The sequence below is a fragment of the Diceros bicornis genome, chromosome 18 (assembly GCF_020826845.1).
Source record: "Diceros bicornis minor isolate mBicDic1 chromosome 18, mDicBic1.mat.cur, whole genome shotgun sequence".
Lineage (NCBI taxonomy): Eukaryota > Metazoa > Chordata > Mammalia > Perissodactyla > Rhinocerotidae > Diceros > Diceros bicornis.
Genome location: NC_080757.1, coordinates 13836995 through 13854988, shown reverse-complemented (window position 1 = coordinate 13854988; position 17994 = coordinate 13836995). Strand labels below are relative to the sequence as shown.

Sequence of the window (17994 nt, the reverse complement as noted above, 5' to 3'; positions counted from 1 at the left end):
TGGCAGCTGAACCACGGAGAGTATCAAGCAGCCCATTGGACTGCAGGAATCCAGGAGGGAAACATAACCTAAAAATACACTTTCTAGCATTTTCTCCAAAGTCCTATTTTAGGCAATGGCTGACATTTTCCGTGGAAAATGTAATCTCCAGTGTCCTGCGTTGAGATTAAAATCAAACAGACTTTTTCCTTCTGATCTATTTAGCTGAAGCGAACAGGAAAGGCGGGCGGAGGGCCAGGCCTGGTTTCTGGGCCAATTCTCCAATGGAGCAGGGTCCTATGGAGGTCATCTCGGCCATGCCCCAGCCTCTGTACAGACCAGTGCCAACCTCATCAGCCTGCTTCTACCGTGCTCTACCCAGGAGACTCCTAAACCCCTCTCCTCTGTGGGTATCAACAGGGTTCGTGACCAATGGGAAAGTTCATCTCTAAGTCTCATCTGAATCCCTCCTGCTGTCTCCCCAACTCCTCCCTCTGTCAGGCACATAGCCCCTAGGCCACCTTATTCCTTAGGGCATTTTTTCTGGGCAGGGGCAAGGCCTGGGATTGGAAAGCATGTTAAGGGGCACACGTACCAGCTCCAGTCCCCGCACGCTGCCCTCTGCCTACCTCGCCTGGTCTCTCAAGTTCTCCTTTCTCTACTCTTCCCCGGGTCTCCCCTTCTGCTCTCTGACCCACAACCTGACCCAGGATCCACTCTTTGGTGGTCATTACGCTGTTGCCCAAACACTTCTGATTCTCCCCACCTTGTGGGCACACAGTAGGACTGCACTTCTCGGCCCTCGTGTGAGTGGCAGAAAGAAGGATGTGTGTCAGTTCCAGGCTGCGGCATTGAACTGCTGGTGGAGCCTTTAGAAGGGCGCTGTCCAATAGAATCTTCTGTGATAACAGAAGTGTCCTACAGCCGTGCTGTCTGATACAGCAGCCACTCGCCATATGTGGCTATTGAGCACTGCGAATGTGGCTAGTGTGACTGAGGAGCTAAATTTTAAATTTTACTTAATTTTTTTTTTAATTTTATAGTTTCCCTTTTTTTTTGAGGAAGATTGGCCCTGAGCTAACATCTGTTGCCAATCTTCCTCCTTTTTTACCTCCCAAAGCCCCAGTAGGTAGTTGTATATCCTAGTTGTAATCCTTCTAGTTGCTCTATGTGGGACATCGCCTCAGCGTGGCCTGATGAGCGGTGCATAGGTCCACACCCAGCATCCGAACCAGCGAACCCAGGGCTGCCAAAGCAGAGCACACGAACTCAACCGCTATGCCACCGGGCTGGCCCCAAAATTTTACTGAATTTTAATTCATTTAAATTTAAATAGCCACACGAGGGTAGCGGCTGCATCCTGGATGGCGCAGGTCTGGAGCTCTTTGTCCCTCTGCTACGGCAACCGGCAACCTGGGGGATGGTGTCTGCTCTGTGAACCTGAGGCACAGAGTGCAGGAGATGCAGGGCCCTCGGATGACCCGCCATTGCCATACATGTGTACAGTGGGAGCAAGAAATGACCCCTGTTGTTTTAAGCCATTGAGATCCGGGGGTGTTACTCCAGCACAACCTAGCCGATCCTGACTGATACCCCTTCTCCCCAGACCTGGCCTCTGGCGCACGGCTCCCGTTCCTCCCCCACCCACTGCCTCTGGGTAGGCTCAGCCAGCCGTGAGCTCACAGCAGATGCTCTGCCCGTCCCTGCCCATCCCCTCTCACGCACTGCACATACATGCACATGATTCTAGTCCTGCCTGAGCAGCTGGCTCCCCATGGGGTCCTGGGCCTCATTTGGAAGATGGGGTGCCCACCCCCACATGGAAGGGCTGCTGTGAGGATTATCATTATTATTACCAATATTAATAGTAGCCTCATTTACACAGAGCATCTACTGTGCACCAAGCAGCGTGCCAGGTGCCTTACCCACATTGTCTCCAGAGATAAAGGGGAAGGCATTGTGAGCTGAGTACATGAGAAGGCACTCCACAGGTAGACTGATTACAGCAGGATTAGTAGTGTTGAGTGTTCCAGACGCCATGCTAACTCCTCATGTGCATTACTCGCTGGTGATTCTCAAACAACCTGAGAGGGAGGATCCAATTTCTCTTCGCATTTTACAGAGTAGACAACTGAAGCACAGAGAGGTTGAGTGACTAGCTCGTGGTCACACAATGGGGAAGTGGCAGGGAAGGGTTTTGAGCTCAGGCCGTCTGGCTCTCAACCACCGGCTCAGGACCTCCTGCTCTAACTCCCGAGCTGTCCTGCCTTCCCACCCCTGTCCCCCTGCCTCCCCCAGCCAAGGTCGCCTGAAAAAACCTGGTGTCTCACATTCTGATTGTTGGACTGGATGCCCTCATCCCATGCCCCCGCCCGCCCCTCTGTTGGGACCCCAGCGCCACCAGCCAAGATCACCCCTGTCCAGCGGCTCTGCTGTCCTCACAGGGGGTCTTTTGGGGGTTACTAGGCCCTGCCTGCTCAGGCCTGGTTTGCTTCAAACGTCAGTCCGGCCAAGACTCTGGACAACCTAATTCTCCCCTCACGTAACTGAGTCCCAGGGGCTGGGAGAGCCCTCCATTTCCCAGGCGTCCCTGGAAGATGCTGGTTCCCCCCTGCGATCCCCAGGCTGTACGTGGGGCTGCTGACCAGTTCCCCTTGAAATGGTGGCACTGGGCCCTCAGCAGTGCCAGATGCCCCATTTGTTAAAGGGGACAGTGCCCTGGCCCTGCCCAACCCTTGGTGCCATCCACCTGGCAGCAGAGGCAAAGACAGTGACACGAGGTGCTGCTACCTCCCGGATCCCAGCTGGGCCGGCCCAGGGGCATGGAGCCCCCCACTATTCTTCTGGAATGGTGGACCCCTGGACCTCACACATGGTGGCCTCTCCCTGCTGACCCCTGCTCTGGGTCACCATTGCCAGACTGAGCTGGCCCATGCCCCCAGATACCCGACGTGGGGCTGGCCTGGGAGGGAGCCTGTGGGTCCTGGGGGGCAGAAGGGGATGTGATCAGAGAAGCTTCGTGGCTTAGAGCAAGGAGTCTGATCCACAGGGCTTGAGGTCAAATCCTGCTCTATCTCCTGGTAATTCTGTGGCTACGGACAAGTCACTTAATCTCCTCTGTGCCTCAGTTTCCCCATCTGAAAAATGGGGATAATAAGAGTAACTACCTCATAAGATTAAACTTCCTGTGAAGATCGAATGACGTGCTACACATAAAGCGCTTGGGATATGCGTGGCACACGGGGAATGCTCCATAAACGTCAGCCGTAATAATAGTTACGAGAACACAAGTTCCAGGACTTTGTGAAGTGCAGGGTCCCCAGCACTGGGAACAGTGCCTGGCACATGGTAGATAGATGCTCAATAAAGACTTGTGAAGGAGTGAATGGCCTGCCTCTGCCCCGCTCAGACCTTCAGTGGCTCTCCTCGGCCTGCAGAATAAAGACCAACCTTAGCACAGCCTTCAAGGCCTTCCTGGATCTGCCCCAACCTGCCCTTCCAGAATTACTCTCACATCTTAGACATACGTCCGTTCATCTGCCAGCCAAGCAAGACACCTCAGGATGGCTGCTACCTCCCATTTTCCTCAAGCTTTTCCCCCTCCAAGATTTTGCTTGGGCCCTTCCTTCTGTGCTGGGTACCCTTCCCCATTTCCTCATCTACACCCCAGCCTTCCCGGAAAAGGGCCCTGGCCCTATCACCCTGCCCTTCTCTTACCAGTCGTCAGTACTGGGGCTGCCCCCACCTGCCTGGAGCACCTCCAGGGCGGAGAAGGGCTGAGTCATCCCTGGGTCCACACAGAACTGTTTACTCAGTTGCCCTGAGGCCAGGGCCCTGGGCTCACAGCCCGGAGCTGGAGAGAAGTGGGTGCAGGGCCAGGGCTGCCCCCAGGCTCCACGTACCTCTAATCCCCCCCTTGACTCCTTCCTTCTACAACACTGGAAACTGGTATTTCGGCTTCTAAATGTTGGTTCCAGCAGGGAGAGGCAAGTGCTTACCAAGGTCTTCCTCAAAGGTAAATTTACAAAGTAATTAAATCCTCACTTGCAGAGTCAGGCAGAGGCCGAGGCTGGGCAGACCCCGCCCAGCCCACCTGGCCCTGCCTGGGTCTCCAGGGTCCACCTGGAGTGGACAACCTGGCCCTGCCCTGCAGGGGACCTGGGGAAGCGGCTCCCTGCTCTGCAGGGGCCTACGGTCTACCTGGCTGACCTGGCACTAGAATCCCTGGCGAAAGGTTTGCTTAGCACCTGTGTGCCCAGCCGCGCTGGGGGCAGACATGGTCCTGCCGCAGGGAGCTCCTGGTGTAAGGGGGACAGGGTTCCGCGGGGGCGGGCCTGATGCTGTTCCTGGGAGGGGGCGCTAAGGCTGCCCAACAAGGGCAGGAAAACTAGAGTGAAGCCTGAAAGACCCAGTGCTTCTAAACCCCTGCAGGCAAGCATTACCCACTCAGATCCAAGAGTCATTTCACACCCACAGGGCCCTTAGGGGATCTCAGGGTCCCATCTCTGCTCCACTGAGGAGGGCAGAGAGCTGCCCCAGGCCACCTAGCGAGTCAGGCCACTCAGATCTCACCCCCTCCTCCCGGCCCCATCGCTCTTGGCCTGGTTTCCATGGGCCACACATGTGGGTTTCTGAGTTCCACCGGCCACCAGGAGCCTGGGCTGAGGGCAGGAGATACGGCCACAGCCAAGACTCCACTGGCAGGAATCTAAATCCAGACCATCCCTCCCACCTGGCAGCCCTGGGGCCTTTGCACCCACTTCACAGATGGGCAGCATGAGGCCCAGGAAGGCAGGCTCCAGCTCTCCTGAACAGAGACCACCCCCAGAGACCTCCTGGGATCTCGCCTGACCCCCACATCACGGGGCTCTCCGGGGCCTTTAGGTGTTGGCCCGCTTGGCAGGACATGCCCAACCCAGTCCTGTCTCCTGCTTTGGCTCACGTCCAGCAAAGGCGATGGGCAGCGCCTACACAGACACAAGGAAATCAAATGGCTCCTAAATATACCAAAAAATGCCCAAGCTCACTTGTAAACAGAGAAATGCAAAGTAAAACTATGAGAGGACACTTTCCTATCAGATTGGTGCAGATTAAAATGACCTATACTGCACCGCGTTGGAGAGGTGGTGGGGACAGAGGCAGGTCAGTTGGTGCAACTTTACGGAGAACAATTCAGCAACAGCCGTCAATATTTAAAACACACACACCCTTGACCCAGCAACTCCACTTCTAGGAATTTATCCTTTGGTGATATGCACAAGTGCGGGGACAAGGATACGCCTTGTAACTTGTGTGTGACAGCAGAGGCTGCGAACAACTCGAATGTCCATCAAAAGCCGGGGTGAAAACAGGCTGGCCTGGTGGCATAGTGGTTAAATTTGTGTGCTCCGCTTCAGCAGCCTGGGGTTTGCAGGTTCGGATCCCGGGCGCGGACCTACGCACCGCTTATCAAGCCATGCTGTGGCAGGCATCCTACATATAAAGTAGAGGAGGATGGGCACGGATGTTAGCCCAGGGCCAATCTTCCTCAGTAAAAAGAGGAAGACTGGCAACAGATGTCAGCCCAGGGCTAATCTTCCTCATCAAAAAAACAAAACAAAACAAAAAAAGCCGGGGTGAAGAAATGCTGGAACAGCCACAGGATGAAACCCTGCGTAGCCACTAGGAAGCCCAAGGATGCTCCACATGGCACCGTCTCCAACAGTGATTGTCATGTGGAAGACAGGGGCAAAAAAGCACTGGCAATTCACTCCCTTTCGTGTAAAAAAGATCGTCGATCCCAGATCCAGATGTGTATTTGCACAGAGTATCTTGGGAAGGAGACACAAGATGCTAGAGACACGGAGTGGGGGGTTGGTGACAGGGCTGGGGATACTACTGTATACCTTTGTACCTTTTGAATGTTGTACTATGTGCACATTTTTATTCAAAAAATAAATTAAAAGGATGTAGAAAGCCCTCTGAGGAAGCTGAGTCCCGGGCACCTCTGGGACCTGCAGAGAAAGGTGGGCTCACGAGAGACGCTGGGCCGGGAGCGTCCTGCTCACCGCCCTGTTGGGGCCTCAGAGGACACATCTCTACGCCCGGTGTTTTGTGTGTATGGGGGACTTCCGGCTGGCTTACTCACTGAAGGCACTGCTGAGGTCCTCTCCCCAGCTCTGAGTAGGGAGGAGGATGAGAAGGGGGAGGGCGGGATCCCCAGCCCCTGCCTCCCTTCCTCTCTCCCCCCAGCAGAATTTGCAAACTTCAGGACTTAAGCAAATGACTTCCTTGTGGTTTCTAGTGCTAACGACCTTGCAGGTGCACAGACTCCTGGGGTGGGGATGGCACCAGTCCCTGGGGTGTTCCCTCCATCTGCAGGTCCCGCCCACCCCACCCCCCAGCTTCTGTCCCAGACCACGGCCCAGCCCCTTCTGCTACACTCACAAACAACCCTATGACATGGGTCCTAGCGTAGCCGCACTTAAGATGAAGAAACTGAGGCACAGAGAGGCAAAGTGGCTTATCCAGGATCACACAGCTATGAAGGGGCAGAGCTAGGGTTCAAAACCCCACCAGCCGCACACCAGAGGCTGTGCCAGGAGAAACTGCAGGAGACCCATGTCTCCTCCTCAGGCTGGGCTGGGCGGGGAGAGCTGAGGCAGGAAGGGGCAGCTGGCTCCCCTCTCCTCACCTGACGACTTCCAGAGCCCTGGAATGCTTCCTGAGGAAGAAGCCGATCTGTGATCTCCCTTCACAGGAGAAGGGAGCCCTCTGGGGCCCCGCAGGGGCTGGGGGCAAAGCTGGGATAGCTCCTGCCTAGCTGACCCCAACTTCTAGCACAGGCACCAACATCGGGGTCCAGAGCCTGTAGAAACTGGGACCCCCTTGTACAGACAGGGAAAGCGAGGCCCAGGGAGGGGCAGGCACCCAGGACCTGCTCCACCACTCACTGTGTAACCTTGGGCAAGTTGTCTAACCTGCTGATGCCTCAGTTACCTCCTCTGTAAAATGGGGATGACAACAGCTGTTTCCACAGAGTTGTTTTGGGGAAGAAATGAGATAAGAGATGAAAAGCGCTAAGAACAGTGCCTGGCACATAGTGAGTGCTCCATGAACATTACCTTTTATTATTACTACTATCGAAGCACAGAGGAACCAGGCGAGCCCATCAGTGGCCCCCTAACTTTTCCTACCACCTCCCCCAATGCACATCCACCTTTCTGTGGACCTACACATCACACTGACATCCTTATCCATCACCTCACAGAGATCCTCAGTGGTCAGGGCACCCTAACACCCCCTTGCCCAGACAAAACAACATGAGGGAGAACTAGGGCCTCCCTCCTTCCCCTCAGCCCCTCCTCTGCTGGACCAATGAAGACATGGGGGCCAGAAAGGATGGGATGTTGGCCAGCGTCATACGAGGCAGAATCTGTGTGATTCCGGAGGCAGAACCAAGGGCTGGGTCTCCATCTTCCCTGGGGAATCAGGACTCCCAGGCTGGAGGCCACAGTGGCACAGAGGACCTGTGGAAGCCCAGATCTGCTGCCCTGACCTGACCCCCACCCCAGGGTTGGGGGACAGGCCCCGCTGCCCTGCTCTCCTGCAGCGACACCCTCCCTGCCAAGTCACTAACAGGGGATATTAAATAATATTTATCTCCTAGTTCCTCCCACAGCTCAACTAAATATAGCAACTAATTTTTTCAAAAAAGGATTTCTGCTCCAGAAAGATAATATTTATATAAGAGGTGGTTGTCATAAACCAATGCAAACCCGAAGCTGCCTTTCTGACAGCCCTTAGTAATTTTCAAGCCAGCCCTGAGCAGTGACACTCAGGCCAGAGCACCTTCCCCCCTGGCTGCCTGGGAACCCTGAAGGGGGAGCCCCCAAGTCCTGAAGGGATGCGGGTCCAGGCTGCACTCTGGGGATGGAAGGGACATTTCTCTCGGGGCCCTAACACTGGGCCCAGTGCCCTGGGGAGCAAGGGAGTGGCAAGTCCTGCCTGGAAGCGACTTGGGGAGGGGACCTCTACATCTTCTACTCTCACAGGGCCTCCAAATGTGCCAGGGCCACATCTGGACAGTTCCCGGCACTTGCTGTGCCCTTTGGCAGATGGAGAATCCCGGACTCCTCTGAAGATGAGGAAGAAGTGATACCTCTCCCACCCAAACAGCAACAGCGTGAAGGCTCCCTCCCTGCCTTGCTCCAGGTCACCCAGGAGGGAAAGGCCTCCCCAGGCAACCCGAGTGAGGCCTTGAATCTGCCACCCCCAGGGAGGTGGGTCTCCCGCCTCAGCAGTTCAAAGCCCCCACCGACTAGGCCAGCCACATCCGCCCCGGGTTGCAGAAAGAGGAAGACCTGGGGGTGGGGGTGGGGGTGGGGGCACCAAGGCTGCCAGCTGACAAGCTGCATCTTCTGGGCGTTTTATTGAGTCCTCGGGGCCAGCTGGGAGGCTGGGCCTCAGAGTCCCTGGCTGGTCCCTTGCCAGCCATCTCAGAGCGCGCACCTGCACGATGATGCGGGCAGGTTGCAGCGCGGCGCGGGGATCCGGCGCTGACCGCTGATGGGGTGGGCTAAGGCTTGCATGAGTGGATGGGGACGGGGGTGGAGGTGGGAAGCCCGGAAGGACCGCACAGGTCCCTGGGCCAGGAGGAAGGAGAGCGGGGAGGGGGAACCAGGCGTCCGGTCTCCGAACCCGGAACACGGGCCCCGCCTCCCCGCCCGCGAAGGTGGCCCCGCAGCCCCGCCGGGTGCCCCAAGAGCATCTGCAGAGGTTTCCGGAGCCCTCGCTTCCTGCCCGCCCGCGGGGGCCGAGAGCTGGGAGGAGAGGACGGCTCCGCGGCCGCGGTGCAGGAGGGGAAACTGAGACTGCGGCGCGCGCGGCCCCCGCTTCCCCGGCCCGGCCCGCGCTCTCACCGTTGAGGCCGTAGCGCTCCCGCGCGCCGGTCACCTGCTCCGGGCTCAGACCGCCCTCGGCCGTCACCGAGAAGCCGCGCAGCACGTCGGCGGCCGGGAGCAGGTGCGCCGCCTCCATGCCGCCCGCCCGGCCGTCTGCGCCGTCGGCACCGTCAAGGCCGCCTCTTCGCGGGGCTACTGCGCGGGGCGCGGGGTGCTCGGGCCCGGGCGGGCGCCGCGCGAGGCCATGTCCGCGCTGGGACCTTCCCCGACGGCAGTGGCGGCGGCGGCCGAGGCCCGCGCCAGGATGCTGCGCCCCGGGCTCCCTCCCCGGGGCGGGGCGGCGCGGGGCCCGCCCCCGCACTCACACCCCTTCCGGCCGCCCTCGGAGCCCGCCGCCGCCCCGCCCCCGCAGCGCCCCGGGGCGCAGAGGCCGGGCTGCCCGCCCATTCTGCAGAAGGAGGAACTGAGGCTGCCTGCGGGGCGCGCGCCGAGCCTGGGGGAGCCGAAGGCGTGGGGCCTGGAGCTCGGGGCGCCCCCAGGGGCCGAGAGCTGGGGAGGGCTGCGGAGCACGGGTCTCTGAGTTGCCTTCTTTTGAGCCTCCTGGGTCCTGGAAAGTTGCGAAATGGAGGTGTCCATAGGAGGGCTTCCTACCCCCAATTCGAATTCTGCAAAGTATGACCCCGGGTCTAGAGGGAACCCAAAAGCCTGAGAATAGGTGTCTCCTCCAGAGATTACTCGATGTTTTTTCTTTTGATGTTTGTGCTTTCTTTATTCCTTTCCAGACGTCCAGCGATGAGCAGTTATTCCGCATACAACCAGAACCTCTAACAATGAGGCAGTATGTGAGAAAGTAAACCAGTCTCGTTACCAGAGACTCACACCCTCACCCCAGCAGGAAATGTAACTGCCGGGGCGGGGGTGGGGCTCCCTAGAGAGGCCTCAGGGGTGGGGTGGAGGCCTCTGGCCAGGGCACGCAGGGAGAGCAGCTCAGGCCCAGGGAGGGGGTAGCTCCAGCCGCGCCAGGGGTGCCAGAAGAGGCCGCAGGTCAGGGAAGCGAGCTGTGGGAGGGCAGAAGCCAGGCACCTCGCCAAAAGAACAGTCTGCTGGGGTCCCCCTCCAGCTGGAGAGACCCGGTCGGATACTCCACCCACCATCTTACCCCCACCAAGCTGGACTCTGCTGTCCAGAGCTTCAGCCTCTGGGATCTACCTTGGCTGTACAGGGTCACAGATTCCAGGATTGAGCCCACCCAGCAGGCTGTTCAAACTCCGGTCCCTCCAGTGCCTCTGAAGCCAGAAAGCCTTCCCAGATACTGCCCTGCACGCACACCCGCCAACACACATCAGCCCCAGCTTCCAGCCTGGCCCCGGCCTACTGACCCCTAGCGAGACCATGTGTACCCTCAGCTCCTGATCTTCTCTTCCCAGGACAGTGCTGTGGCCCTCCTCTGTCTCCCCTTCGCTATGCCTCCTGGAGCATAGAGACCCTCAGTAAGGACTGGCTGGACCGAATGGTCCAGTGCTTCTCTGCTTTTGATGGGTCATCCAGACTGACTCCCGGGGCATCAGCTGGGCTCAGCCTGCTGCTGTGGAGGTAGGGGAATGCTGGTTTTCTGTCTGTGGCTCCTTCCAGCCTGACATTTTAGATCTCAAGTCCAATATCCGTGGTATGTCCACCCTGTCCCTTTCTTCCCCCACCACTACTGTCCACAAAGACAGCCCCACCTGTATCCCTAAGTTGCCAGGAAAAATGTTAGCCAGGGCTAGGTGGGGGACAGAGCCCTACAGCTTCCTTCTAGAGACCTCTCTCCCAGAGACCTGAAGCCCTAGGCCTTCAAGCAGCTGGTAACCCCTACTCCTCTGGCCCACATACACATCCTGGGGTCTGACTCCCCTTTGCCAGCCCCAGGCACTTTAAGCCTAAGCTTCTCCCACTCCACCACGCCCTCAGCTGTCAGTTGGTGTTTGCTAGAAGGTAGGGCTAGAAGGCCTCCCTGTTTGCTCTGGCAGCCTGGCCTATGTTCCTTTTCTCCAGCCCACCCCACCCCACCCTGGGTCCAAACTGCCCCAGGCAGGGCAAACAGCTGCCAGCAACTGTGGCCTCCACCTGGCAGGCTCACATACCTGTCAGCATGCCCAGCTGCTCGGTTGCCCGCATGATGACTTCCAGGCCTCCCTCCAGGCTCCCACAGAATCACACACGGTCATTTCCACTCCAACTGCCTGTCCAGTTGCTTATGTGCCCCTCATTATACCCTCTATCTGCACCTAGACAAGCAGCTGGTGGCCAGGGTTACATGGTCACAGGAATGCTGTCCAAAGGGCAGGTCTCCCCACTGCCCAGCTCCCATGTACTGAGAGCTCCAGGCCTGGCACCCAGTCCCAGCTCTTTCTAACTCCTCCCCAGACAGGTGATGGCAGAACTTACCACCTCTCTGGCAGGAGGCATGCCTTCCCGCCTCACCTGAGGGGGCCAGGCTGGAGCATGGGGGAAAGGTGGGTCTTCCCTGGCAGGATTTGGACACATGAAGAAGAGCGTATTGCAGGCAGAAAAAACAGCCTGAGTTGAAGGTGTGCCAGGGACAGTAATGCAATCCCTTAGCATGGATGGATCATAAAAAGCATGAGCCCCAGGATCAGGAGGGTAGATGAGAGAGGCAGGGCTAGGATACTGAGAACCTTAACTGCCCATATAATGGCCTGGATTTTGTACCGAAGTATTTTTAAGCAATGAAGAAATGGGGTCAGATTTGCCTTCTAGAAGAGCTTCCCCCTGGAAGCTTGTGTGGGGAAGGAATCGAAGAGGAGAGCAGAGGCTGAATCATTCTGAAGAAAAATGAGGAGGTCTGGACCGAGGCAGAGTGGGGCTGCACTGGACAGGACCTGGTGATGGATTAGATTCAGGGGGGAGAGAGAGTGCAGAGCCACCGCGATCTGCCAAGTGTCTGGCTTTAGCAGCTGGGCGGGTGGGAGGTTCAGCTCCGAGTGGGGAGCAGCAGGCTGAGGTGGGGAGAGGAGTCAAGGAGTGCATTGTGGGGCCAAGTGGGGCATGAGGGGCCTGGGGGATGCCAGGGGGAGGGGACTAAGGGCAACCACACGTTTGGGGCTGAAGGGGGATACCTGAGAGGTAGCCCCTGCCCCAGCTGAGTGGATGGGGGAGGGCCCTGGCCCAGGAGCCGCTCAGCCATTGGCAGGTGAGCTAAGCCAATCAAACTCTCTGGAGAGTTTAAGTGTTGAGCCAGAGATTGTATCCAGAGGTCCATGGATGCTGGACCCAAGTTGACATCATCTAAAGTACAGCAGTGGGAGTGCAGAGGGGAAACCAAGTCCACGTGAAGCAAGAAATTGAGACAAAATACCACGTGGTGTCAGAGAGAGACAGAGAGACAGAGAGAGAGGCCAAGACAGAGACTGCCTAACGGTGCCCAAGGTCCTCAGAGCCTCTACTGTACTTCTGCCCTCAGCTCCCAGGATTCTACAGGGCACAATTCCATCCTTCCCATAGACCTGCCTTTATTGGTTACAGTTTGAGCTGTTTCCTGTCTTTTGCAGCCAAGGGGCTGTGACTAGGAAGAGTCAGTCAGGCCCAGCTTTGAGTCTGGTCTCTGCCTCTTACAGGCTATGTGGCCTCTGGCAGGGCACTTCACCCCTCTGAGCCTCACCTTGCTCATCTGTAGTTATTCGTTAGGGTAAGCCAATTGCTGTAACAAGGTCACCCAAAAATGTGTAAGGACTTAAGCATCATAGAAGTTTATTTCTTGGTCACGGAAATTCTGAAGCAGGTGTTCTACATGGTGGAGTGGTGATGCTGAGACCCAGGCTCCTTCCGTTTTGTGGCTCTGCCATCTTCAACATGGTTCCAAGGTCACCACACTGGTCTGCATCAAGCCAGCAGAAGGAGAAAGAGCATGGAGAGCAGCCATTGGTATAGCAGCCAGTCCAGGAGGTGATGACATCATTTCCTCTCAAATTCCATTGGTTAGAATTCAGTCACATGGCCACATCTAACTGCAAGGGAAGCTGGGAAATGTAGTCTAGCTGTGCTCAGAAAGAAGAGGAAACAGGTTTGGTGAACAGGTAATCTTAGCCATATATGGAGATAATAATAGTCTGCTTTCAGGGTTGATGAAGTGGGTCACACAGCCAGCATCCATCCTCGTTGCTTGGTTTTCTTGATGAGAATCTTCCCTGCCCCTCTCTCAATCCTTGTGGTTCCCATAGAATGGATCCTATCTCCTAGATCCAGGGGTGGGCCTATGACTCTTTCCCAGCCAATGAGGGGTCTACAACTCCCTTGCCATAGAGATGGATTGGTTCAGGATGAGCATGTGACCAGAAATCAGCCAATCAGAGCCATCAACTTGGATTTTTGTTAGAATATTGGGGAAAATATTCTTACTCTGTCTCTAAAGTGGTGGTGAAACCAGTGCAGTGTAAACTTGGTGCTGCTGGCAGCCATCTTGCCACCTTGAGGGTAGAATTTGACTGCCAATGAAGCTACCACAAAGAGAAGCCGAGAGAGAGAGAGAGAGAGGCAGGTTTCTGACACTACCTACCTGAAATCAGTCCATCCCTAGTTTTTTCAGTTATATGAAAATTTTTTTCAGTAAATTCCCTTTTTAGTTGGGTTTCTGCCATTTGAAAATGAGAGTTGGGCCTTAAAGAGCTGTTGTGGGAACTAACTGATTGGTGTTGGTGAAGCATAGTGTCTGGAAGTAGTAGATGCTCACTAATGGTTTCTGGTATTGTTCTTATCATTATGGGACTGGGGCAGGGACCTGCAGTGGAGAGCGAGGAGGAGCAGCCAGAGAGGAGTGGGGAGGATGTGGGGCCAAGAGAGGAAGGTTTCCCAGATATCTCTGCTCTGGGCCTCGTCCCAGAGCCCCACTGGCTGGCACAAGGGCCATGCACCCTGATCTGCCTGTCCCCTGGGTTGAGCACTTGCCGTGTTCCAGGCCTTGTGCTAGGTTCTTTTCACACATCGTCTCATTGAATCCTCATGATGGTGCTGGGGTCAGTTCTGCTATTACCCCCAAGCAGGGCTGGCGTCGTGGGCGCCCAGACTGTGCAGTCACACAGGGCCCAGTGGTCAGAAGGGCCCTGCGCTCGGTTTATTGCTCTGCTATCACTGTCTTGAAACTCTTCATAGTTTTATCTCTGAACTTGTGCTCGTAAGTGAAGTCAACGGAGCATGCGTGTGAGCAGAAGGGACATGCGTGATATGCTGTCACACTCAAGTTCAGAGTTGGCAATGCTCCATGAGCATAGAATTCTGGTGGACTCCTGAAGTGTGGGAGTTCAGTGATTCTCAAATCGAGTTCAAGATGTTTCTTGTCTACAACTGAGTGAGTGGGGGTGCTGACAGCCTGGAGAGGCCGTGCTTTCCCTTTGCGCCAGAACTTGCTTCAAATGCAGAAGGAAGGCCGTAGTGTTCTAAGAAAGACAAAGATCAAGGAACCCTTTCATATCTTTCTCACTCACATTATTTTCCTGCATTCGCCAACCACTCATATTAAAATTCGTGCCCTGGGAGGAAAGGGACAGACAGGGCGGCCCAGGGTCCCCCTTCCTCTCAGTCCTTCCTTACTCATCAGGGAGCCCAGGGCAGAGAGTGGAGGAGAATGTGCGCACGTCAAGAAGGGAAATCAAAGCAGCCGTGTAGCCTTCCCATTGTCCTGGTCAAACCTAACTATACATGTGCGTATGAGCACTGAAGTGCAGTGTGTGTAATTTTGGCGATTACACGTATGAGTGACATGCACCTAATTTTGCGTTTAAAACTGGCATTGCACAAAATGAAGTGAATGGTAAAATACATGCTAATAATTCAGATTTTGAATTTTTCTTTACTTAGAAGATTAAATAGCAAACAAACAAACAAAAAAATACACCGTGCCAGTAAAGGAGAGACTGCAGAGGAAAGGAAAAGCTTTGTATTCTAGCACCTTGAATGGCACTTCTTTTTTCCCTCTTTTTTAAGATAGGGACACATTTTCATTTCATTTTGCACTGGGCCCTGCAAATTATGTAGCCAGCCCTGTTCTCATTTCATAGATGAAGAAAGGCTCTGAGAGGCTCTGACAGCCTCGGTGACTTGCCCAAGGGCACTCAGCTGGGATTTAGACCTGGACTAGTCTGGCTCTGGAGCCCAGGCTCCTAAGCGCCCCCACCAGCCTGCCTGCCCGGAGCCACCTCCCAGAGGACTGGGTCAACGGAGATTTGCCTGAGTGGAGAACGGTGTTCCCCCGCATGCTCCGTGCCCTCTGCCTCCCTGCACCCACCTTATTATCACTTACCAAGCTCAGGCCCCAGCTTCTCTCAAGCTGGACCTCTCCAGTAGCCTGCTCCCTGGCCTCCCTGCCTCCAGAGTTACCTGTGTATTAAGATTGTCTGATTGAGCTGGTGCTTTCATTATGTCATCCCTCTGCTCAAAAACTTTCCTTAGCTCCCTATTGCTGATGGGATAAAGTCCAAACTCTTCAACCCTGCAATCACAGCCCCTTATGGCCCCACTCATATCCAGGCAAACTGGTTTCCTCAAAATTCCCCAAACTGGCCTTGCCCTTTCTATCTCTGCCCCTTTGTTCGTGCTGTTCCCTGGCCTGGACTGGTCTTCCAGCTCCCCTCCCTAAAATCTCTCCCCACTTTGGAAACTCATTTCCTTGGCTGACCCAACCCTGTGTGTTCACACTCTTCCCTGCACACTTCGACTAGCTGTGAGCCAGGCCCCACAGACCAACGCCTATTTCCCCGTTGTGTACAAGGGACACTGAGGCCCAGGGAGAGGATGGGACTCAAACACGGACATGGAGCCCGGGAGGCCAAGGCAGAGCCTCAGCTGGAGCCCCCAGGCCAGGCATGCTGTCCTTCACGTGCTGATGGCTGTCCTCAGCGTTCAGCCACTGGGATGCTTCTGCTGGGCCAGCGCCAAGGAGGTCTCCTCCAAGGCCAGGCGGTGACCCTGGGACAGCCTGGCCTCATGAGGGGTCCACACCGCCCTGGGGAAGGGTCTGGAGCAATAGTTCAGGGGAAGGTGCCGGGCCAGAGTTCTGGAGGGATGGAGGCAGGGGGACTGGGTTCTGACCTTGCTGTCGTCCCAGCTTGCTCTCTCCCTCCTCCTGCCTTTCTTTCCTCTCTCCCTCCCTTCCCTCCTTCCTTCTTTCCCTCCTTCCTTGCTAATATTTTTCAAGGACGCAGCATGCACCAGGCACAGAGCCAGGCCCTGGAGAGACGGTCCTTGTTCTCTCTGAGCTCACACGCGAGGAGGGAGCAAGTCACTAATGCCAAGTAACCACACACAGAAGCAGACGCAGGGGGGCCAGTGGGGCCTTGAGAACATGGCGGGGAGAGGCATTTCTCCCAGTCAGGGAGATCAGGGGCGATCTGGAGGAAGTGACACTTCTGCTGAAATCTGAAGGATCAGGGGAGGGAAAGGTGTTCCAGGCCTAGGGAACAGCCTGTGCAAAAGTGACTTGGCCATGAGGACTTGGAGGTCCATGCCCGTTTCTGGGCCTCAGTCTCCCTGGCTGTGGCATCACTGCTGGCAGTGGAGTGGCTGAGGCAGTGGCTGTGCTTAGAGAAGGCGGAGGCTGGGGTTTCCCTGGCACTGCCCCACTTTGCTTTGTAAATGGGTTTGACTGGAAATGCAGACAGCCCTGGAGACCTGGGAACCTCGCTTCCTCTTCCCAGGGTCACGGGGTCCAGCAGGCAGGTGTCCCAGGCTCCCTAAGACCCTGCTCTGACCATCGACACAAGTTCACTGCCTTAGCCCCTCCGCCCCAGCCCACTTGGACAGGCCCCTCTGCAGAGGGGCAGGGAAGACTGACTCCCAGCTGTTCAGAGTGGGAGACCCTCCTGTCTGTACCTCTCCCTGATCCCAAGTTCTTTTATTTCCATCTTTAGGGCTTAGGGACCCCTGTGCAAGTCCCTGCTGCACCCCCACCAGTCCCCTGGGTCCGGGGCCCCACATGTCCTGGAACCACCCGCACACCCTGCGCCTCCAGCCTCTCCCTCAGCTCTAAGATGGGGACCCCCACCCTCTCACCTCCCCTCAGCCCTGCGCCTCAGGGTGCCCCGCTGCTTAAGCCTGCCGTTCATCCTCCCCACTTCCTGCCCCCATGGTTGCCACACTGGGGCTATGTCTAGTTCCCTGCACACAATAGGAAGGTTCTTGCCTCTGGATCTTTGCTCATGCTGTTCCCTCTGCTTGAAACACCCTCCATCTTTCAGTGCTCATTCCTGCTAGTCCTTAAGGCCCGGAAGCCGCCCCTCATCCCCGAGGCCAACAGGGCTCCCGTAGCCTGCATGACCCCATCAAGCTCACAGCCCCCTGGGCTTCCCTGCTCTGCTCACCTGTCTGCAGACACCCTTGAGGGCAGGCACCTGGTCGGACTCACCTCGGTTCCCAGGACGTATCAGGGAGGGTGTTTGAATGACTGAGTTAAGGCAGGAAAACTCCGGAGCCTCTTCCTGGGAAGGGAGCACACCTGGCCTTCCAGGACCTGGGGAAGTGGGGATTTGTCAGCAGCAGGACAGAGCAGGCACCCAGGGCCCCTCGACTGGCCCAGGACACCTGGATCATTGCATTTTGACCCGAGGGGCCTGGCCTCCTTCCCGTGCATCCACCTCTACAAGAGTGCCTGCACAGGGTGGGGGTGGGGGCCTTGGGCCAGGCTGCTCGCTCCTCAGCAACTTGAGGCAACTTCCTGTCCTTGCCCCCTTATCTCCCCGACCAGGCAGAGGAGAGAAAGTTGTCCTCTTCTTCCCACCCCCTAGACCTCAGGAAGGGGGAGCGTATCATGTGAGGCTGTGCCTGCTCCTTCCAGACCTGCCTCCTATGCTGCTGCTACCAGATTCCTCTTCCCAAAGCAGCCATGCTGCTATTCTCCTGCTCAAGTGCCTTCCATGGCTCTCTATGTCCTCCCCAATTAAGATAAACTCCTCAGCTTGCCAGCCTTATCTGGTGCCCCTGCTCCCTCAGCACCTTAGACTGTGATCACTTTGGCCTGTCTTCTCCATCCCTACTCCAAGATTTCCTCCTTCCCTGCCTCTGCCTTGTGCTGGGAAATTAGTTCTTCTCATCTTTACCTGTCTAAACCCTCCTCCCTCTTCAAAGCTGAGCTCAAATGCTGCTT

The 17994-nt window shown here is 56.4% G+C and overlaps 1 protein-coding gene and 1 long non-coding RNA gene across 4 annotated transcripts in view; both read right to left on the bottom strand.

The window, feature by feature from the left end:
- The window catches only part of ATP2A3 (ATPase sarcoplasmic/endoplasmic reticulum Ca2+ transporting 3), a 34322-nt gene extending 25207 nt beyond the window's left edge, over positions 1–9115 (bottom strand). For 2 of the 3 annotated variants that reach the window (XM_058560032.1, XM_058560033.1), the window contains exon 1: positions 8880–9113. In XM_058560032.1, coding sequence (XP_058416015.1) covers positions 8880–8997 — 118 coding nt within the window. In that variant the 5' untranslated portion in view covers positions 8998–9113. Of the gene's footprint in view, positions 1–8879 lie in introns of all 3 variants that reach the window. The other variant, XM_058560034.1, reaches the window with a different exon arrangement.
- Positions 9116–12587: 3472 nt separating this feature from the next.
- Positions 12588–17533, bottom strand: LOC131416631 (uncharacterized). Its single transcript, XR_009222624.1, has 3 exons — positions 17257–17533; positions 15157–15233; positions 12588–12898 (listed from the first exon to the last, which is right to left on the bottom strand). It is a non-coding gene; the product is annotated as an uncharacterized LOC131416631 (long non-coding RNA).
- Between the last annotated feature and the right edge of the window lie 461 nt (positions 17534–17994).